Source organism: Epinephelus moara, chromosome 8 (assembly GCF_006386435.1).
Source record: "Epinephelus moara isolate mb chromosome 8, YSFRI_EMoa_1.0, whole genome shotgun sequence".
In the NCBI taxonomy this organism is placed as follows: Eukaryota; Metazoa; Chordata; class Actinopteri; order Perciformes; family Serranidae; genus Epinephelus; species Epinephelus moara.
This window is the reverse complement of record NC_065513.1, coordinates 5,198,617-5,222,217: the sequence shown is the minus strand read 5'-3', so window position 1 is coordinate 5,222,217 and position 23,601 is coordinate 5,198,617. Positions and strand designations below refer to the sequence as shown.

The 23,601-nt window shown below is 41.0% G+C and overlaps 1 protein-coding gene across 3 annotated transcripts in view; it reads left to right on the top strand.

Annotated features, from left to right (window-relative positions):
• The window catches only part of pdzd2 (PDZ domain containing 2), a 108,211-nt gene extending 89,666 nt beyond the window's left edge, over nt 1-18,545 (top strand). For all 3 annotated transcript variants that reach the window (XM_050049932.1, XM_050049930.1, XM_050049931.1), the window contains 8 exons: nt 315-1,270; nt 1,455-1,599; nt 6,949-9,511; nt 10,654-10,771; nt 10,918-11,019; nt 13,578-13,848; nt 14,276-14,410; nt 18,030-18,545. In XM_050049932.1, the coding sequence (XP_049905889.1) occupies nt 315-1,270; nt 1,455-1,599; nt 6,949-9,511; nt 10,654-10,771; nt 10,918-11,019; nt 13,578-13,848; nt 14,276-14,410; nt 18,030-18,190 (4,451 nt within the window). In that variant the 3' untranslated portion in view covers nt 18,191-18,545. The remainder of the gene's footprint in view (nt 1-314; nt 1,271-1,454; nt 1,600-6,948; nt 9,512-10,653; nt 10,772-10,917; nt 11,020-13,577; nt 13,849-14,275; nt 14,411-18,029) is intronic.
• Nucleotides 18,546-23,601: the final 5,056 nt, after the last annotated feature.

The following is a 23,601-nucleotide window of genomic DNA, read 5'->3' as shown; positions in this document are numbered from 1 at the left end:
AAGTCAGGGTCTGAAACGAGAGGGAAAAGGTGAGTACAAAATAAAACAGGAAGTGCACGACGAGACTGGACATGAGTGACTTTAACTTAACATAAAGTGCTCATGACAACAAAGGACTAAACATGAAACTAAACTAAGGCATGACATAAAATATGAAACACTAAACATGAACATGAATAAAATTAACATACTTGACGAGACACAACATTAAATGCTTTGTGACATCATGTCAACTTTGTCTGATTTATTAGGCAATGAAAATTACTGTTAATTTGTTAACCTGTTAATTGTTGTTACCTTCATCTGTTTCTCAGCATTCACCTCCTCTCTGTCAGAAGTGGAGAGTGGCCGTGTCTACAACACATCACAAGGCAAGACCCCATTTCCTCTAAATCACCATGTAGAGACAGTTTGCCAGCCCACTGCTGTCTCCAGCCCCACCTCAGCACGAAGCCCACTACTCCGTCAGCGAAGGGTGATGTGCTTTGATGATGAGCTCAGCGATGATGAGGACTCCGACACAGCAGGAAACACTGGGCTCTTCAGGAGGCCAACAAAATCTGACTGTCTTAACTTCAGTGATGCCCAAACATCCGAAATTTCCAAAACTGATTCAGCAGTTGTAACTGCTACATCATCATTAGATATAAATGGAAACAGTGAGAATGGTGGGGATTTGCAGAGGTGTGGAAGCCGTGATGTGACAACACCACTCTGTGGTAGTTTGTCACAGTGTGTGGAAGGTATTACCAATTCTGAGTCAGCTGGTTCTGAGTCACCTCTCATACCTGTCCGCTGCTCCGTGGACCACAAAGCAGGGGTGGCAGGTAGTCCGGGCTGTGGATCACATAATTTGACCATCAGTAATGAGAACTATACAAATCAAGATGATGGACAATTGGAGTCAAAGCGCTCCCCCAAGCTTGAGCATAAAGCAGTGACAAGGGTCAAAAGTATGATGAGCATTGAAGCACCAAACCTGCTTCAGCAGCAAAAGACCAAAATTGATGAGCCCTCTCCAGGCTCAGGCCCATCACCACCCCCTCCCAACGCCACACAGTGTGGAAGAAATCCTCAGACTCCTGGTGGGTTGGTACCCCATCAGCACTGTAAGAAGGGAGATGGCAGTGAGCTCATAGGTGTTTGTACCATAGACACTGTGACCCTAAGGAGAAGTGAGGACGAGTCGTTCGGGCTTGACTTGGAGATAATGTCATCCCCTCTGAAAGTTGTCATTGCTGGGCTAAAGCCTGGAGGTGCAGCAGAAAGGGTACGTCTGATGTTTTCATCTTCATATCAGTCCAATATCAGTGAATAAATACTTCAGACCTTATGCCAAACCTCTCAATTTCAAATTAATTTGACACATCATGGTGTTTGCGGCTTAAGCACTGGCGATACTTTCACTCAGTAAAAACCTTAATTTTATCTCTTTTGTTTAATTGGACATCTAGGAATCTACAGGCAAGCTGTGTCCTGGAGATGAGATTGTAAAAATTGGAGAAACATTGGTGTGCTCCACTACTTACCAAGAAATCTGTGAGCTCATGCACAACCTTCCCATTATGCTGTCTTTGGAAATTAAGAGACCAGTTTCAGGTAAGAGCTTGAATTAGAATCACTTCACTCTGGAGTTATCCAGCACCAATGTGCTACTCTTGTGTTACCATAGGACTCCACCGGGTTCCTGATGTAGAGACAGAGGCAAAGAAAACACAGAGAAGCTCATCAAAACAAAAAGTTGAACCTGGTTTGCAACAAGGCAGTGTGATGTCGTCTGGCAATGCCCTTTGTTAGCCTTGGCATATAAATGGACAAAATGCAGATATATTTCAACCTGGTGTATTTGCCAAAAGTATGACTATTGTGACTCTATGGCTTGTGCTAACTCTGCACTCACAAACTCTGTTGTACATTTGAGGAAATGAGCACTCACAAAAACAACATTATTTGGGCAAACTGTATAAGCCTGCTAGAGTTTTACAAATAATCATTTGAAGCACTCATCTCTGAGTCTGTGCAACAGACAGAAAGGGACACAGAAAGTATCACCCTGGAGTAATCATGTTGGCTAAAATAATGAAGTGATGACATTTTATATCCAAAAGGTCAGAGGTCAGCTTCACCTTTACATCATAATGTTCTGCATAAAACACTTTTCTGGCCATTATTCACTATCATATCTCAGGAACAGAAGGGGAAATATTTGGTAAATGGTAAAAGGACCTTCCCTTGTATAGTGCACTTCTAGTTATCTGACCACTCAAAGCGCTTTTCACACTATGGGCTCTAGTTTCCCGGCGCAGCGCATTGTGGCGCAGGGTGGCGAACCCCGCGCAGAGCTAGTTTCGGGTAGCGCAACCCGAGGCGCGCTCAGTTTGGTAGTTTGGCAGACCGAGGTGCGCTGAGATGGGTGTGGCGGTGCAGCAGGGGGAGGTGTCGACAGATGCAGCTTGGCGCAGTGACAGTTTCGTGCCAAAAGGCTTTGCCGAAGGTGCGCTAAAAGCTCGCCAGCTGAAACCAGGTCTACTGTCAGCGCAGGCGGAGCGCAGCCGGTGTAAGCCGAAGTTTGGCTGACCGGCGGACAGTGCGCACCCGTCACCAAAACCTCACAGGCAGGTTTCCAGAATATCAGGCACATTAACAATGCAATAAATACCCAAAAAAAACACTATTCAATGCAACTATCTGCAATCAGCACATAAATGTATCTCTATATCGACTGTCCCGTCACATCTGATGTCAGATCAAAGGGGATTGGTACCGTTTGGCACGTTTGGCACGCGTAATGGAAACCCAACCTGATTTGATTAAAAACAGCTGCAAACTAATGAGTTCACATCCCTCTCAGCCAACCACAAACAGCCACAGCATCAGATAGGGAGTATATATTCAGCATCTGTCATCTTAGAAAAGAAACAGAGTGAGACTGCGAGAGAGAAAGAGAGAGAGCACGCGCGCAAGAGAGAAACGCAACATTGATTTACAATTGTGGTGACCTCCTCCCAGGCTACCTTTGCATCATCAGCCCGTGGAGGTCTGCTCGCAGTTCCGTATATTCGGACACTGCGAGCTTGGACCTCCCGGACCAAAACATCAGTTTCCTCCTGGGAGAAGTTTGGCCGTCTGACGCTGCTGCCCTCTTCTGCCATGGCGAATTGAGTAAACTCTCATCACGCCTTCGTGCAGCGCATTTAAGGGCAAGGAGAGGGGCTCATTTGATTGGTGTGATGTGTGTAAAACCCACTCCACGCCTTAGCTTAGAGTAGCTGCGCCAGGGCGCACGGTGTGCCAAACTTGCAAAATCCGCCTGGCCACACCCAGTTGGCAAAGCGCAGGTGCGCTGTGCCCCCGCCTCGCCCGGTGTGCGAAACTAGAGCCCTATGAGTCACATTCAACCATTCACACACAGGTGGCCGAGGCCACCACATAGGGTGCAACCTGCTACTCAGTTTTTTTAACACGTTTTCACACTGATGGAACAGCCATTGGAGCAATTTGGGGTTCCGTATCTTGCTCAAGGATGCTTTGACATGCTGGAGGGGCTGGGGATCAAACCACTGATCTTCTGATTGTTGGATGACCTGCTCTTAGCTGCCACAGCTGGCCCAGATACATATATATATATATATATGTAATACAAATATATATACAAACTTTAGTTTGTTGAACCAGTGACTATACAAGCGTGTACCAGGGAAAAGTGCACTGTTAATGTTGGTTTTAACAAACATGTTGATACATTTTAGACCCCAAAAAGGGGTGGCTAAATGTGATTTCAGTTGGACTTCAAATAAATTTGTGGTTTGATGCAGTGTGCAGATGTTATTCCTTTTGCTGTTATTTTCTAAAGCCTTGCCCCTTCATGTGGTGTGATGGCGTATATTATTTTATGTGTATGATGCGTCTTTTGACTAGTGCTTACAAGCCATTAGTGGCAGAATGCTACACAGTCTGCCTTTAAATAGAGCACCATTTCTTTCCCTTTTATGCCGACCTAAGATGTAGGATCAACCCTCCCTCATTTACCTCCCCAAAGCAACCTGCAAGATTCTGGCTTTCTATCCATGGTGACTATTTCATACAGTATCTTTTACCTTTAGTTACCTATACCATATTTACCACATAGCTTAACTCCCTGTATGTCCCTGTATGTCTCATATTGAGAATTTGATGGTGGAGTAGTGTAAATCTTAATTTAGAGTAGCATAGATATTGCTGTGGATCACTGTCTCTTGGCTGCCAACAGAGAGTTTTATCAAGGATTTTACCAAACAGGGTGCTTTCTATTAGATTAGAATCTTTTTGTAAAACAAATTAACATCTACACATGAATTCCAACATTTTTGGATTGCTGTTTAAGAGTTTAATTTAAAGGGATAGCTCAGCTTTTTTGAAGAGGGGTTGTATCCATGTCGGACTCCAGCCTGCTTCTCTAAACTGGGGGCATGCCAACCGCCATCTACTGTAGGTAATACATTGACTTTGGATAAGTATCTCATACAACCCCACTTAAAAAAATCTGAACTATCCCTTTAATTTAGTAGCTCTATACAGATAGAATTACAGTTTTATATGATGAAAGAAAAAAGATATGTCACTCCTCTGACTCTTAACGTTTCCACACTGAATACCTGTTCTTTTCAGTTTTTAACAGACAGGTCCTTAAGTCCTCTTCTTTACATGTTATCAGATTAATCTGTTAAATGAGAGACAGTAACATAAGAACTACTCAGGTGACATCCTGGAGCAACCACAGCAATGTCTTTGGTACCTTTTTTTCTGAACTAATCAATTAATTTCTGTCAACCCAACCATAGACACATGCACACAGATTTTAAGTCTTTGCTGACATAATCTAACACCTCTGATGGAGCATATAGTATGTAGTTACAATGTTCTGTGATATGCCTGCATGCATGGCTTCTTTTTATTTTATGAATCCCCAAAGTGTACATTCTGATAGTTCAATGGCCCAGCAGTAACTGTTTATAATAATATATTTAGTCTATATGAAGTCTCAGTTTGACTAAAGTTACAATGATGTTTAAAGCAATCTGTTATGCAATAGCTCTCATTCTATTTGAGGTTTTTCTTCCTGTGAGTTTCATTGGGCAGATTGTTATTGCTCTGGTCTAAAAATTTGCAATCAGCCCTCTTTGTCAGTTAGTTCCATTAAAGAGGTTTTGAGCTTGCCTCTATTTAAATCACAGATCTTAAAGGTCCAGTGTGTAGGATTTTGGGAGATATATTGGCAGAAATAGATTACAGTAGTCATATGAATGTTTTCATTAGTGTATAACTACACGAAAATAAGAATCATTCTGTCTCATTCATGAAATGTTAGTAGATCTGAGAGTCGATTTAGCCTTGGTGCTAAAAACCTACACCGGATTCATGAACACCGCAGAAAACCCAGATTTGATCATGGGCACGTGTGTATGTTCATGAATACCATTTAAAATGCACACTCCCTCTAGTCAGCAATTAGCATACATTCCCGCCCACGAATACCTAGTGACTACCATATGTGGAGGTGATAGGTACTATATATAGCTGCAAACCAGCAGACCAGCAAACATGGTGCAAACAGAGACTGAAGTTAGCCTGGTTGAAGTGGAGATGAGAAAAAATATTTTATATATATATATAGAAGGTACAGTGATACATGTGTTATATTAAATGTTAAATCTCTATACATACTGACATCCATCACTGATAGCTTAGTGTTTGGTCAGTAACATGAGTCTCACATTCTCGCCACTCAAACAGTTCTGGGAGTGGGAACAGGATGTCAGAAATGTAGAAGTGTATTAAGTGAATTTAAATAACCCATCAACATTTTTGAGAAACCTAATCTGAAGTTTAAATCTGCTAAATGCCAACTAATTAAGCTAAATATGTTATATTAATAATCTTTTGTCATATTTAATTTATGTGTTTCAAAGGCATTTGTGTATTATGAACATAACAGAGCACAATATGAAGTGAAATTGTAATTTCTAATAATGACAAGCAATATTTATATGCATTCTTTATTTACACAGAAGCAGGAGAAGATTTTGTTAGTGCCTACGAAACAATCAGAGCTACTAACATATTGATTAATGCCTAAATACATATAAATTTCCTTCTGTCAGCAGTTTACACACAAATTTGTTCTGCTCACGTTTCATGAATGAGATCCAATGTGTCTTTGTTACTTTTTATTTTTATGTCTACATATGGAGCTGGTTCTCTTCCACAGAGTCCACCATGATGTTTCTACAGTAGCCCAGAACAGACAAACCCAACACTGGCTAGATAGGACCATTCACATTTTTGTGTCAACCACCATAGTTCTCCTACACACAGGAGAAGTTTCAGTTGGTTGCAATCTGCAACCTCACCATTCGATGGCACTAAATCCAGCACACTAGACTTTTAAGAAATTTTCAGGGACTTTTGGTGAACAGATATTTAAATTCAGATTCAAATCCATTTAATTTTGTGACAGCCTGGAGGTGAGCAACAACTATATTACTACAGTATAAAGAACAACCAGATTTGGGGATTCTAAATGTTCTGTAGGTTGCAGGATGTAAGTGAAAGAATTGTTCAGTGGAGAATGACTCAGTGCTATGGTCTCTAAGGTTCTTCTCCATGAAGATCAGACATAGCATTACTGAAAACCATCACCCTGGACATTCTTTTTGGATTATTGTGTTCTATAGCATGACATTTTTAGTTTTTAGAAGTTTTTTCTATGTGTGAAAGTGGGTGTGCGAATGGGTGAGTGAGAAGCCGATTGTAAGGCGCTTTGTATGTTATAAGGTAGAAAAGTTCTCTGTAAGTGCGGTCTGTTTACCACTTTGGAAAAACATGTATATGTTATGTAAAATGATTAACTCAACACTTCCCTGTCATGCAGTCCTAACTAAACAGCTTCCTTCTTTTCTCTGGTCCTAGCTGTAGATCGACTGTCCAGTTTGATAATGTCATCAGGCAGCAGTGATGGAGCTGCTAGACTGAACCCAGCCAGATCAGTTCAGGGGACGTCTGATGAAGGACAAGTAATACATGCAAAATCAGGGAACCACACAACCCAAGCAGACGATGACTTTCAAATACCCATCACCAATATAGATGACATTTTATCAGAAGTGAGCCTCTGTAGTGATACAAATGCACAGACCCAATTCCCCTACAAAACATTACCTAATGAGCCTGTTTCCTGCTGTTCAAGCCAAAATACTGTAACCCTGTCTGAGAAAGCTGGCACTCAGGCTGCCATCTTGGATACAGGATATGAAAAAAGTGCCATGCTCCCTGTGGAGATGACACAAGTGAACAAACAAAAGGAAACCTGCTCCGCTGTTTTCAATGGCTCACCTTTCGGAAGGCCTGATGCTGGTTCTAAATGTATGTACCCCATAGGAGATGACAGTGATTCAAACAGTGACTCCACCACTGACAGCAGTGTAATGGTCAATAAGACAGACGGCAGTAGTGGTAGTCTTCATGAGCCCTCCTCAGATGAGGAAGAAGTAGAGTTTTGTTCCCGTGATGCCCAGCAACCTGATGCTGGGGGACGCGAGTCACCAAACAGGTCTCCATTTTTTCAGCATGCTAGCAGCCAAAAAACAAACCTGGATCAGACCATGGATGGGTTGCAGGTCTCTGCTGAAATCTCACTGATTAACAAAGAAAAGTCTGTTACAACAACCCAAGACTCTCAGCTCTCTACAGAGCAACTATGCCAATCTGCCAACAGTACAATACCTGTGTCTTTTATAGAGTGCCACCTTAACAGTGCCATTGAACCCTGTGACAAAGTTAAAGCAATGGTGGCATCCTGTCCTGGAAGCCGAAGCACTTCCAGCAGCCCCTCCCCACCAGATACGCACAGTATCACTCAGGGTACGACTGCAAATGTGACCTCAAATTTACTGAAGTATTTGGATACACAAATACCCCATTTACCCTCAATGGAATCAGAGACCTCAGGTTCAAGCATCAGCAAGTCAGCATCAATGATGAACAAAAAAAAAGTAGTGGAGAGTAGAACTAATTTAAACCCTAGCATGCTTAAGAAGACCTCTGGGGTAAAACTTGATCATTCAGACCATCCTGTGTGTAGCAGGGACTCTAAACTCCAGGTTGAAACTCAAATCAAACCAAACACTAGTGCCCCCAAATTGAAGGGCCTTAGTATTAAGAATAAGAACAAACCCCAGATGGAGCCTCTCCAAAAACCTACCAGCAGTGAAAGTCCAATTCTTTTGAACAACAATGGTTCCTTGAACCAGTCAACGAAATTACAAACAGTAACCACAGCCAGCCTTCTGAAGACCACTAACCAGCCTGATATGAATAACTGTCTTTCATTGCCTAAAGTAAGTGACAGCAGGCAAGTTCCAGCTGAGCAGGGGCCTTCAAGTGGCACATTACCAACTGCGCAACTGGCAAAGGAGAAGGACATCCATTTAGGCTCCAGAGCACCAGCCAAATCACAGGGCCAATCACACACCCTGGCCACTCAGAGAACATTTATTGAAGTTCGACTGTCTTCCTTTTCTGGTTCATCATCACCAGTTATGGCTCGCAGCAAGACAGTGAATTCAAAAGACTCTAAACCCACTCAAAGAGACGCAGATGCAAGATTAGCTCCCATGCTTTCTCATGCCAACACAGTATTTCATTCACTGTGTCCTGCTAAAGAAACTAATTCAAGCACAAGTAATAGCTCAAAACTTATTGTGGAGACAAGTGAGACCCTGAAGTCCAGCACATCCAGACTGTACATAAAGACGATGGAAAGACGAAGCTTCTCCACAGACACTGCCTTGTCTGCAGACTACAACCCCTTCTCTGTCAGACACAAGATAAAGTCCTTTGAAAACCTGGCTAACTTTGACAAGCCGGTGGCTAAAAGCAGTGACATTCAGTCTTATGCTCTGGCATATAGAGCCTCGCTTAACCAAAGGATTGCTGGTTATATGGGCTTGGTTAATTCTATTGACTGCCGGGCACGTCAGCGGAGTTTTAGTACTTATGTGGAGAATCTAATCTCACCCACACCCTGCTCACCTCTTCTTGGTAAATCACCATCAAGCATTAACTCCATAAACCTCGAGCTCCCAAAATCCAGCTGTAACGCAGCTCCCCTGACTGAAAACAATCCTGAGGCTCTAGTTCATAAAGCTCCAGATGGGACTAGACCGCAGACCCCCCAGGTACTGCGGAGGAAACACGACAGGCTTCCCCGCAGCAGGTTGCGCCAGCTCAGGGCTCTCAGCATGCCTGAATTGGAAAAACTATGCACAGAGGACTTTACAGTCAGCCATGGTACAGATGTAGATTCAACTATGACTACGCCTACGAAAGACACAGTGACTAAAAGCTCTCCACCTGCTGCAACCCTGACAGAAGTGGATGTGAACAGGGTGAGCCGAGGTGATCTTGGATCCACTGAAGAGACTCCTCAAAGAAACCCAGAGAGCCATGGGCAACAGCCTGGCTGGTCAATCAGGTGGGAACTTGTTCATTTAAAATCCTGTATATTTAAAGCACATTCAAGCTACTGTGTGTAGGATTTGAAAATGTTGGACTTTAGTGCCTCCAGTGGTTTCATCAAGACACTATAGCAGACTGCAGTGAAGCTATAGCCCCTTTTACACTACCTGTTCAAGGCAGGAATGTTGCATTGTTCTTTTGCCTGGCCCTCCTCTATAAAAGTATGATCGCGTAGTGGGGAGTTGTCTCACCTTTAAGCCAGCAGCAAAGATAGTAACAATTCCAAATCGATGAACAAACAGCAGGACGGGACCATAGACAGGATGAATGACATTTTGATGATGTTTCATTTGTGCGACCCATTGTGGGGGATTTAAAAAGCATCAAGCAGCAATTAGCAGCTAACTTGAAGAAGAACATCAGCCTAAAATGTTGGGAATGGGAAAACAATGGGGTCCAGGAGCTCCTTACCCTTGGTGCAAAGGATGAAATCAGCCGCTATCTAACACGGATGGTTAATGATTGATAATTGCTACGGTATGCCGTTATTGTTTATAAAGCGTTGCCGAAGCATATGTTACATGTCACACCCGTCATGCCTCATTTGTTTCTGGTACGCCGCCATGCTATTAAAAATCATACACTGGGGCTGCATGATGCTGCCGTTGTTTGATTCTGTGCAAAAAAGCAAAGGCACACCGCCTTTGAAGAAGGGAATTTTATGTGAAAAGTTATAGAGAGAATAAAGGCATGGCAATTTGAGAAATTTCTATTACTAGGATTGGTAGTGTATAAAAGTCATCTACATTTATTCATTTTCTGAATCACAAGAGAGTTCTAAATTTGTGTTTTCTCTGCATTGTTCTTACTAGTTTTTAGTGGGCAGAGCTCAGTGGGAAAAACCTGAGATTTTGTGGGTTCATGCACCAATCAGAGTTTAGCAATATTTGAATTTGTTGACAAGGCTACAACACAATAATGGCAACTTTTCTTGATTAGTAGCAGAGAACAGCAGAATGACTGCAGTAAACATTAACAGTAAGAGACTGTATGAAAGCACAGCTGGTACCAGTGTATCGGTGCTGTGGAAGATGAGTACAGAAACCTTTTCGAATATTCAGAGTCAAGGAAATAAAACATTGTCTCCTTTTTCTGCAGTTTAAAGGGGCTGGCTGCTTCTCCTATGAGTCAGTGTAAATTGCAAACACTGCTGTCCTCCCAGACAGTGAAATCATACGTGTCGGCCCTGCTTCAGGAGGCCAGGGCCCTCTCAGAGGTAACTATATAGTGCTGATAGATACATTAACAAGACCTATTTCACATAAAGTTAAATATCTATTACATTCAGAAAACCATATTGTTTCAGTCCTACTTTCTGTATGATTGTTTTTGTCACACTGACTCTGACTGAACTCTCTGCAGGTTAACGATAATACTCACCTTGTTGTCCTAAGTAAAGAAGAGGGCTCAGGACTTGGTTTTAGTATTGCTGGTGGAGTCGACCTTGAGCAGAAGGCAGTAACAGTAAGTACAGTCTGTAGAGACTCTGAATCTTGCTGTTGAAACACTGGACATAGTTGCAACCCAGTTGCCAAAAGATATTTGTATTGTATATTAGTGCAAACCACGAATATGTTACATTTGCACATTTCCAACGATGAAATATGCAAATGTAACATATTCGTGTTTCTAAAGTGACAAGTGAAAGTATATGAGCTGACTTTGTCATTTGGAAGTCAAGGAAATGGTGGAAGGTGTGTCACCTAGGCAAGACACCTGCCAAGCTGCAGACCACTGCAGACTACTGTTCCAAACCAACAAACAACAAAAGTGGTTGTTTTTTAGCAAGTCATTTCAGGATTTCTTCCAACGTTTTAGCCACCAAATGTGGGTGTTTGTCAGGGGCCCATCCTGTTTTTTTCAGCTGGGTTCGTGTCCCCAAAACCAGGTATTTTAAGCCAAAACATGATCTTTTCCTAACTATAATCAAGTGTTTTTTGTGCCTAAACCTAACCACATGTTAACCACAGTGCCGCTGAAACCTTTAAGTTTCAATGTATCTGCTACATAATAACATGCAAATGTAACATATCCATGGTTTTCACAAAATTGCAATGCCAACATTTGGAGACTGGGTCGAGAGTTGATCATTGCAAGCAGCTCTGGTCTTTTTTGATGGGGGGTAACAAAGTCAGGAACTTTTAAATCCTACACATACTGTAGGAGCTTAAATTCTTAACTTATGCATAAGCTGTATTTGTCCTTTGTTTTGTTTTGTTTTTTAAATTTCATTGTCTATGGTGCAGCTCCAGACTTTATACTTGATGACAAGTCTGAGACAAGTCAGAGACTTAGATATCTGATATCTGGAGAGTAGCTCACGTTCACAAACACTGACTGAACCCTCCTAGGCCATGGAAATAACATATTTGAATTCTTAATCCAGGTGGTCGTCTTCCCCCTCAAAGTTTGTGACAGCTTTATTTAGATGTGACAGGACACTTAAATGTATGTTTATTTTATTTAAGAAGGGACAGTGCACATTAATTAACATGACCACTTAAGTCACGTAAATGTGCCAGATTTAGCCATACAGGCTAATTTTCATCTGCAGTCCCTGGCAGGTTGATGGTATATTGCAGTTGAAGCTTTCATTAATGACCAATGTGAGTGCAGGAAGTTCGCCCCCTCTTTTCACACGTTTTCACATTAGTATTAGAGAGAGAATTCTGCTGCCTGTTTGAAACATGCACAAGCATTAGTGACAGGATGCAAGGTTGCAGCCCCCTGTTTATTCACGTGCTGTATGTAAATAGTTTTGTTATGCCTCCGCACAGGCGATAGCAATGGCCGGATGCATTGTGTTTTCGGGTTGTCCATCCTTCCATCCCATCCTTGTGAACACGATATCTCAAGGACGCCTCAAGAGAATTTCTTCAAATTTGGAGCAGATGTCCACGTAGACTCAGCGATGAACTGATTAGTTTTTGGTGGTCATACATTAAAGGTCAAGGTCGCTGTGACCTTGCATCTGTCTCATCCTCATGAATGCAATGTACCATCATGTTAACTTAATCAGATTAACATTAAGGGGTGCATGTCTGCAAGGGGTTTGATGTTATAGTGTCTCAGGAGAATCACCTGCTTGATAAAAATGCATTTAGAATTGTAAAATGGATTTAGCAGAGAAAAATGATATTAATGTTAAGGTGTTAAAATAATGTACTGTATGTGGGATGTATGGGAGGCAGATCATCTCCACATTTAAGACTAGACTTTCCTCTTTGATAAAGCTTATAGTTAGGGCTGGCTCAGGTTTGCCTTGGACCAGCCCCTAGTTAGGCTGACATAGGCCTAGTCTGACGGGGACCTCCCATGATACCCAGAGTCTTTGTGCTCCACTGTCTATCCACTGCTATGTGTGGATCATGTCACCTGGCTGTGCTGCTGCCGTTGTCCTGCCTGATGCTGACTACTACTGCTGTTATTATTAGTCATACTTATAATGTTATTATACACATATGATTATTATTGTCACATACATATACTATTATATGTTGATATATAATTACAACATATGCTACCTCAATTACTGTTGTTATTATTATTATTACTAAAATAAATGTTATTGTAGCTATTGTCATTATTGTCTGCCCTGCTTCTCTCTCTGACTCTATCTCTCTCGGTCTCTCTCTGTCTCAATTTCTCTCTCTGTCTCTCCCTCTCTTTATGTATCACTTTGTCATACGGATTACTGTAAATTTTTTATGTTGATCTGTTATGTACGACATCTATTGCATGTCTGTCTGTCCTAGAAGAGGGATCCCTCCTCAGTTGCTCTTCCTGAGGTTTCTACCATTTTTTTCCCTGTTAAAGGGTTTTGGGGGAGTTTTTCCTTATCCGCTGTGAGGGTCCTAAGGACAGAGGGATGTCGTATGCTGTAAAGCCCTCTGAGGCAAATTGTGTATTGAATTGTGTTGAAGCTGAATGTATGTGAAGCAATGCTGGATGTGTTTTAATAGATCTTGCCAATCTCTCTGAGCAGCAGATGGTAATACTGTAACATGTATCTTTGTATCCAGGTTCATCGAGTCTTCACCAAAGGAACCGCGAACCTTGAAGGCACGATTCAGAGAGGTGACAGCATTTTATCCATAAATGGCACAAGTCTTGGGGGTAAAACCCATGGAGAGGCTGTATCTTGCCTTCATCAAGCAAGGCTGTCCAATCAAGCCTTAGTTGTCATTTGGAGCGACAAGAACCGTGAACTGAGCGTCTCTGACACACATGACTCGGCTGGCCAGCCAAAGAGGAAGACCTCTGACAGGAAGAACTCTTTGGAAGCTGGAGCAGGTAAGGCTGAGGCTTACACCTGCAACAATTCAGGCAAACCTGCATAATAGTAAAGTAGTTTATCCCCCACAGCAACAGATCTTCCTCCAGTGTTGTGTTTGAACCTAATAACCTTTACTGTACCTGTCTTTGTTAACATTAACCTGTTCAGTAACATTGCATTTGAATACTTTTTACCTATGAAACTTATTTTTAAGCACTCTGATCTACTTGTTCTGTCAGTCCACCAGTCCAGGTCATGTATATAGACCAGTTCACTGTTTCAGACATAAAATGACCTCTATAAACAGCCTATGCTGTTGCAGTGTTAGCTGTCATCAACTGGCAGTAAGTTCACTTGGCTCCAAAAGTAAGCAGTAGCAACATCCTATAAACTACCCATTTTAATATGTCACCTTTGTAATTCTGGGTGTTGGATATCTCTCAGTAGTGGATGTGGGTCCAGGCGGTGCTGTAACGGTGGAGCTTCACAAGTCTTCTGCTGGCCTGGGCTTCAGTCTGGAAGGGGGGAAGTCCTCAAGCCAAGGAGACAGGCCTCTCATTGTCAAACGCATCTTTAAAGGTAACCTGCTTTCTAAGTCTCTCAGGAGGTATATGTTAAGGCAAGGCAAGGCAGGGCAAGTTTATTTGTATAGCACAATTCAACACAAGGTAATTCAAAGTGCTTTACAGAGACTGTTAAAGCTAAATATTCATCTAAAATCTACCATCCGATTTCAAAAAAGTTGGGGAGCTGTTTAAAATGGAAGTTAAAACAAATTGCAATAATTTGCATATAATTTTCGACATACTTGATTAAGTACAGTACCAAGATCAGATATTTAATGTTCAAACTGATAAACTTCATTGTTTTTTGTAAATATACACTCCTTCTGAATTTGGTGCCTGCAACATCTTCCCAAAAATTTGGGACGAGGCAACAAAATACTAGGAAAGTTGTGTGATGCTCCAAAAAACACCTGTGTGGAACATTTTACTGATAAACAGGTGAATTGTTAGTAGAGGGGCATCCTCAAAATGCTCAGTTGTTTACAAGCACGAATTGTCACTTTGTGAAAAACTTTGAAGGCAAAAAGTCTAGCAGTTTTAAGCACAAGTTTCTCAATGCACAGTTGCAAAGAATTTAGGGATTTCACCATCTACAATCAATAATATCATCAAAAGATTCAGAGAATCCCGAGAAATCTCTGCAAGTAGGGGGCACGGCTGAAAACCATCACTAAATGGCCGTAAGCTTTGACCCCTCAGGCAGCACCGTATTAAAAACTGACATGACTGTATAAAGGATATTACTACATGGGCTCAGGAACACAATGGTGTTCCACTGTCAGTAAACACAATTCATCACTACATCTTTAAATGCTAGCTGAGACTCTACCATGCAAAGTGAAAGCCATATATCAACAACATCCAAAAACACTGCTGAGTTCTCTGAGCCCAAGCTCATCTGAGTTGGACTGACACAAAGTGGAAAAGTGTGAAGTGGTCTGATGAGTCCACATTTCAGACTGCTTAAGGAAATCATAGGCCTGGTGTCATCTGGTCTAAAGAGGAAAAGGACCATTCAGATTGTTCCCAGCTCAAAGTTCAAGCATCTGTGAAGGTATTGAGGTGTGTTGGTGCCCATTGTATCATGGGTAACTTACACATCTGTCAAGGCACCATGAATGCTAAAAGATACATACAGGTTTTGGAGCAGTATATGCTGCCATCCAGACCATGTCTTCTTCAGTGACATCCCTGCTTATTCCAGCAAGAAAATGAGACACATTCTGCACGTGTTCCAGCAGTGTGGCTTCATAGTCAAAGCTTACAGGTATTAGACTGATCTGCCTGTAGTCCCGACCTGTCTCCCATTGAACGTGTGAAATTTCACACATGTTCAATGGGAGACAAATTTCACAAATTTCACTTTCAAGACTTTAACAATTAGTGTCCTCAGTTCCCAAACACTTACTGAGTGTTGTTTTATTTAATTTACTTTTTTAATTTAATTTAATTTTTGATTTATATACTTTATTAATCCCCCTGAGGGGAAATTCAATTTTTTCACTCGGTTGTCATTAACACACAGGTCTGAAATACACACACATGCACAAACAGGACCTATACATGCACAAAGTGGAGAGATGTCAGAGTGAGGGGGCTGCCCTTGGTCAGGCGCCCCGAGCAGTTGGGGGGTTCAGTGCCTTGCTCAAGGGCACCTTGGCAGTGCCCAGGAGGTGAACTGGCACCTCTCCAGCCACCAGTCCACGCTCCGCATTTGGTCCGGACGGGGACTTGAGCCGGCGACCCCCGGTTCCCAACCCAAGTCCCTATGGACTGAGCTACTGCCGCCCAGTCTTACTTGTTTAAAGTAATAGTGATGTCACATAGTGGTAAACATGCTCCTGTCCCAACATTTTGGAACGTGTTGCAGACATCAAATTCAGAATGAGTGTATATTTACAAAAATCAATAAAGTTTATCAGCCTAACATTAAATATCTTGTCTTTGGATTGTATTCAGTTGAATATAGGTTAAAAAGGATTTGCAAATCATTGCATTCGGTTTTTAGGTTTTACAAAGTGTCCCAACTATTTTGGAATCAGGGTTGTATTTTAGTGACATGGTAGTGGTGTGTAGGCCAATTCATGGTGAACTGGAGTGTACCTGCAACCCTCCTTTTATGGTGTAAACTTTGTCTTTGTAAACTTGTGCAAATCTGCCATGTCCATAATCTGCAAACATGCTATAATAGTGTCATGGCAAAATGGTAAATGGATGGATGGACCTGCATTTGTATAGCGCCTTTCTAGTCATCTAGTGACCACTCAAAGCACTTTTTACACTACGAGTCACATTCACCCATTCACACACACATTCATACACTGGTGGCCGAGGCTACCGTACAAGGTGCCACCTGCTACTCAGTTTTTAACACACTCACACACCGATGGAACAGCCATCGGGAGCAATTTGGGGTTCAGTATCTTGCTCAAGGATACTTCGACATGCAGCCTGGAGAAGCCCGGGATCGAACCACTGATCTTTCGATTGGTGGACGACCCGCTCTACCTCTGAGCCACAGCCGCCCCGCAAAAAAGTAGTATTGGTAAAAAGATTTGCTGCTTAGTCTAGGGAATTAAGCCTTTGGGCTGTACCAGCTACTGACAAAACATGAATATAAAGAAAGGAAGCAGGCCGTACCTGAATCACAGTGACAGAAACTAGGGCAAAATTAAATTATCATACATTGTTCATCACCACCTTTGACCAAGACAATATTTCAATGTAAATTGGCCATGTCAGTATTTTTGGATAGCCTCTTTTTTTCACTGTATGGGTTGAGAACTGTGGATGCTGCTGTGGAAATAATTGATAACAAGAGCCTCTATAACTTGCTATGATACAGCAACATGTTTCATCTGAAGGCACTTTCAGGCTGACATTTTTCTGTAGCTCAAAGCAGTGTGAGCGATATCAAATATCAATATTGTGCTCTGAGCTGTAGTTGGTAGTTTTGTCATATTTGCTCAGTTGGTCACCATGTTCACACAGTGTTACACAAAGCAGGTAATTTGTGGAAAAAGAAAAAAACGTGTTCCTCTGAATGGTCTAATGGCATGACTGCACATGAACGAAAACAACCAGTCAGAGCCGAGTAGGTTCTAACATAGCTGTCAATCATGTCAGCCACTGCTCATGAACTGCAGTCAAACTATCAAGCCAGGCGGTCCTGATCAAACATGCTATTTCTTGCCTCAGATGTTTTCAGAAACATATTTTAGCATAGCAGCCGCCACGTTGAAAACAGCCGAGCTGAAATCAAGCACCACCCACTGGCTGAAGCAAACTCTCATTTTACAGCTAAACAGTATGCTAAAATATGTTTCTGAAAAGATCTGAGGAGAAAAGTAGGCAATACAGTAACTCTATCTTGATTCATATTTGATCAGCACTGTCTAGTTTGACAGTTTGACAGCACTTCCCGAGCAGTGATTAACATGATTGACAGCTGTGTTAGAGACTCCTCTGCCCTGATTAGTTGTTTTCCAACAGCTGCGATAAATTTGGGCAAATGCCATTAGAAGCACTACGAGCAGGAAGATGGACATTTTTCAGACTGTGTGGATGTAGTGACAGTTACAGCAAATATGACAAAAAGGTGTTTTAATTGAATTGCTGTACTCGCACAACAGGAGGTGCTGCAGAGCTGTCCGGGTTGATCGAAGTTGGCGATGAAGTTCTGTCTGTCAACGGCTGTTCTCTGGAGGGCCTCATGCACCATGATGCCTGGAAAATTATCAAAGCCACTGATGAAGGACCTAACCACCTCCTCATCCGCAAGCCGCGGTCCTGACTGTATGAGCACAGAGGCAGAAACGTCCTGACAACGGCCGATGTGAAGCAGCCCTCTAATACAGGGTACGGACGAGCAGTAGAAACGAGGAAAAGAAATATAACACTTTTTACAGATTTTCAGATGGACTTCATTTGAGATTTTGTGTTTTGTCTTGTTACGTGTGTTTGTACTTAGAATTAGGTCACATTGGATGGACCACTAACTATTGATGTATAAATTGCTGAATCATGATTTATTTCAGATGGGACGTGCAGTTTGTTTACAATAGATATACTTTGGACTATATAACTTTGGGAACTGAAAAACGTTTTTTTTTTGTTTTGTTTTTTAATAAAGTCAGTTTGTGAAAAGACCTGTGGCTGCTTGTCTTTATACCATTCAGGCTAACTTGTGAAATAATTGTTACTGATTGTTGTTGAACATCTTTGCACTCTCAGCTTTAAAAATGTTACTGTCTTACAAACAGTTTAAAGTCCTTGCCAACATTTTAAAGCTTTTACAATATATACACAACTTTGGAATTGAGTTATCTTTATTGATTTAATGTTACTGAAAGGGAAAGTTTGAATTTTTTAAGTGGGGTTGTATGGGGTACTTATCCAAAGACAGATTACTACGAACAGTAGATGTCAGTTGACACGCCCCCAGTTTGGAGAAGCAGACTGGAGTCTGACATTGCTAAGCAATGTACTGCTGTGGAGGAGTCAGCAACAAAACATATTTTAGCTACCAAAAAAAAGAATCAATATCAGTGTAAATGTACGCTATATTGATAGTACTTTCACTGCTTAACCTTAATATCAGACAGTGACTTTCAACTGGAAAATTAAACTGTTGTATCACTCTCTCTTCAAAGACAGACTCCATGAAGGAAAACAGTGATTTAACATTGTCGAACACAAGAGCTGCTGATCTACCACCTCCTCAATCTGTTATTTTTTGTTATTGTGTGACTTTGGCATTTAAAATGGTAAGTTCAGATTCACTAAAGTCACACAATAACATAAACTAACTAAACAATGGAAGCTGTGGTAGATCAGAAGCTCCTGTGTTCAGTGAGCTAAAATGACTTTTTCTCTAAGGAGTCTGGTGGCTTTGACAAGAGCATAGATGGGGGACTGAAGCTGTTAACTGCTTCTTTGTCGGAAAGGGCTGTCTGGTGGAAAGTAAAGCACTAAAAACACTGTCAATATAACATACACTTTTTAGGTGGGACTTTTTTAGGTGGTTAAAATATGTTTTGTTGCTGACCTCGATCCACAGCAGTACATTGCTCAGCTTCTGTGTCAGACTCCAGCCTGCTTCTTCAAACTTGGGGCATGCCAGCTGACATCTACTGCATGTAAAAAACTGACTATGGATATGTGCCCCATACAACGCCACTTCAAAAAAAAAAAAACTATCTCTTTAAAGCTTGCATTACAGATCTTCATATATTCACTTAGCTCCTAGTACATGTACCTGCCCCAGGGTCCAAACCAGGTCTGATAGGGTCATGTTGTGTTGCTGCAGGTCTGTGGTCTGTGAGATAATATGTCTAATAGTAGGGCCAATAGCAGACTGTCTATCAGCTCTGTCAACCACATTGTGGATCAGAGCTGGTATGTTGTATGTAGCTCAGTAGCTCAAAATTCTGAAAATGTTGTAATTCTTTTCCCTAATGCTTACAATTAAGAAAAACTATACTTTATCAATGTTCCCAAGAGTTAAGACTTTGTCTCAGACAGTAGAGTAAGGTAATTACAACAGGTTCCAGTGCATGATAGCTGCTATATATGCGCCTAAACTAGTTTCCGCATAATCTTATCATTTTGTCACATGATCAAATGGAGACTTGACATTGGATAACACCAACACCTATATTATACCTATATTACCTATATTAAGAATATATAGCCCAGCAAAGTGCACTGTTTTTTGTTTAATGAGAGTTTTTTCTTTTAACACTGGCATACATAAGGTGACACTCTCTCTATGGGCCTCCTCACCTCATGGGCCCCAGTGCAACGGCTCTGCCTGCACTGTCTATATTTACGCCCCTGGTCTCGGGTCTCAGATGATTTAAGAGGACTCTAGTGGAAGGCAGACACAGCACGCTAATCAGATTTTATAAATGCATTTTAAAAAGCAAGGCATGTGCCAAATCAGGTTAAATCATGTCTAGATGATGCACAGTGTGCAACACTGTGAGATACCCATCATTTTATCAAACCTTCCAGGAACTTCCATTGACAGCATTGCAAATATTAACCTTCCCATACTGCCAGAGGAGTTTGAGTTGTGTTTATGTTGCAAATAAATGCATATTTTGTATTTATACTCAATCTAAATTACTCTTTAATCTACCCAATGCACTAAAAGTTTGGCTATTTTATCAGAGAATTTGTCTTACATTGCATAAACCTCATTTTTCTTGCTTTCTAAGGCACACACTTAATTTATATTAATTATTCCTCATCACTTCCTCCATAGGAAGCTTCTAACTATATCATGATATCATTTTATTTCTAATAACTAATAAGTTGAACACAGTATAAACATTTTAAATCAATCAATCAATCAATTTTATTTATAAAGCCCAATATCACAAATCACAATTTGCCTCACAGGGCTTTACAGCATACGACATCCCTCTGTCCTTATGACCCTCGCAGCGGATAAGGAAAAACTCCCCAAAAAAAACCCTTTAACGGGGAAAAAAAACGGTAGAAACCTCAGGAAGAGCAACTGAGGAGGGATCCCTCTTCCAGGACGGACAGACGTGCAATAGATGTCGTACAGAACAGATCAGCATAATAAAATAAAATAAAATTAAAGCAGACCACATGCCTTGAAAATGGTTACGACAGTGTCCAGTTATAAAAAATGACCATCAGATGTCAGTAAAAGCACACAAACAGGTGAGGAACTATTCACAGTTGTCTGTGTGTTACTGTTGCTACAGTTGTTACTACAACTCCTGCTGTTGTATGTTACAGTTTTGTTTTTTTCTTCTCTTTTTTTTTTACAACTGTAAACATGCATCATAAGATCAGCCTTGAGTTTCTTTTTTCAGAACTCTACTCAGTCAGCACAACAAAAGTCACTGTGGACTAGACTGAGGATCAGTTATACTTGCTTTGACACACAATGCATTCGGTGACCAGGTCTTTCACAATTCATTAACAGTTTTGTCACTCAAAGTCAACCACCACCAGACCTCCTCATGTTTAAGCCCCATTTTGCATGTTCATTGTAAAACTGTTTCATTTATGTTTCCAACCAAACTTTATATATAAAATCACTGTAGGTTTCTACATTCTGCTTTATCTATAAAGACATAGAAAATACAACAAAAAATGCACAAACTCCTAAAAGGGACATACAACACTGAGCAGCAATTGTCATTCCATGGAAAATTATGAAAGGCTTGTGCCAGGTCAGGAAAGAGGGAAGGTGATGTGGAATCCATAGCATTTTGTAAATGTATGAGATGTGGTGTTTCACCATTCTGCTCTAGTCACAAAGTGGTTGACAGCTCATTCCAGGATATTGTCACTTTTTCTTCAACGTTACCCTCCATTCCTCAACCCATTAAAGAAATTATTTTCCTAATGGAGGTGGAACGTTTATGACCACCAGCCACACAATCAGATGTTCCTCTCGAACACAATAAGTGCTTGATGTCTGGATGTATCTGTAGAGGATTGCAGGTATCTCACATTTTAAAGGCAAAAGCAAACAAGCAAATGTTGCATATTTTATTTGATTAATGACCAAAAATATGAATCAGTTAGCATAACTTTACTACACAGTCTTGTCATCACTACACACACAATTGGCCTTGGATGTCAACAGAGACATATGCATTTAAAACAACTCAAAACTCATCAAATAAATCATTGCAAAACAAGGAAATACAACACAAAAACATATTTTGTCAATGCATAGGAAATGCAACTCCTCACAAACAATAATAATAACAATAATAATAATAATAATGACAACAAAAATAATAATAATATTAATAACCTTTATTTCTGAAGAAACTTTCATACATTTTGAGCACTGAGTGCCACAAAGTGTGGCACATGTCAGGAGAAGTGGAGAACAAATAAGTCTGCAGGCCAAGCATCTCCCATTTAGAGGGATTTTAATGCAGAGTGACGTTTGGAGCCCACAGCTCTTCCTCAGACTTTTGATAAAAGACAGAAAGCCACCATCTTTAATACCCATAGTGCCTGGACCAGTCAGGTGACATGCCACACCTGTTGAACATATTCATAATGAAAATAAACCAAGAAAATATGTATATGTACCTGCGTAGCCCAAAATTGTACCAGAGCTACTTGTGATACATATATAAGGGTAAAAAACCCCAGAATATACACATTTTATATCCAATAACAGATGACATAATTTACATGTAAATTATGTCATGAAATGATCTAGTAAGTTGCCGTCACATATACATATAAAAAACACATCTTGATATGTCACAGTTGCTGCTCACCAGCAGCAGAATGCATTACAGTGTGATCGTACTGTTTATACACAGTCAGGCCACACATAAGTAAATAAAGGGACATATCAGGAACCCTCTAAAAAGTTTAAGTAGTTGCCCCATTTTTTAAAAATATTCATTTAGTCAATCTTCCAAACTACATATAGGACATATTTCCAAATGCCATCTCTGCAGCCCATTCTTGGACTAAGGGCAGCCCCTCAGTTGTCCGTCCTCTGAGACGAATCTGTCTGTGTATAATAATACTAGTTTGGACCTTAGTTCTAATGTATGTCTCATTCATCACCTAAAATAAATAATGTGGCCTCAGTGGGATTTGGGTCTCTGAAATCTGACAAAGATGATCATAAATATCTCTTTTTTAATAGTGACCTGGCCAAGAGGGCAGCAAAGTTATGTCAAGTACTCTTTGATTGCGCACATACCATAAAATACACAATAGAGAGTAAAAACTACTGTGTGTGCATGCATCAAAAGAAAACTAACCTTCTTTAAAATTGTTTAGAGAGATAAGGGAGTCTAGATTGAATCTAGCCTGCAGGTCATTCCAAGACCAAGATATGTCATAAAAAAGACTCCTTTTTCCAGCCTCAGTCCACATGGATGGCACCAATTTGCGTCCATCCAAACACAAGAGCATCAGTGAGGACACTGATGTTGGTTGATCAGAACTGGCTCATAGTCTGCCTCTCAGTTCGTCCCAAAGGTGTTGGATAAGGTTGAGGTCAGGGCTCTGTGCAGGGCAGTCAAGTTCTTCCAAACTAGGAAAACCTTTTCTTTATGGAGCTGGCAATATACTGATGGCCATATAAAGTAGTGTACATGCTCACTGCACTAAATATTAAAATGGTGTAGTCATTATGCCTGGAAAAAAAAGAAAACAACATTAGTGGCCAGAAAAACA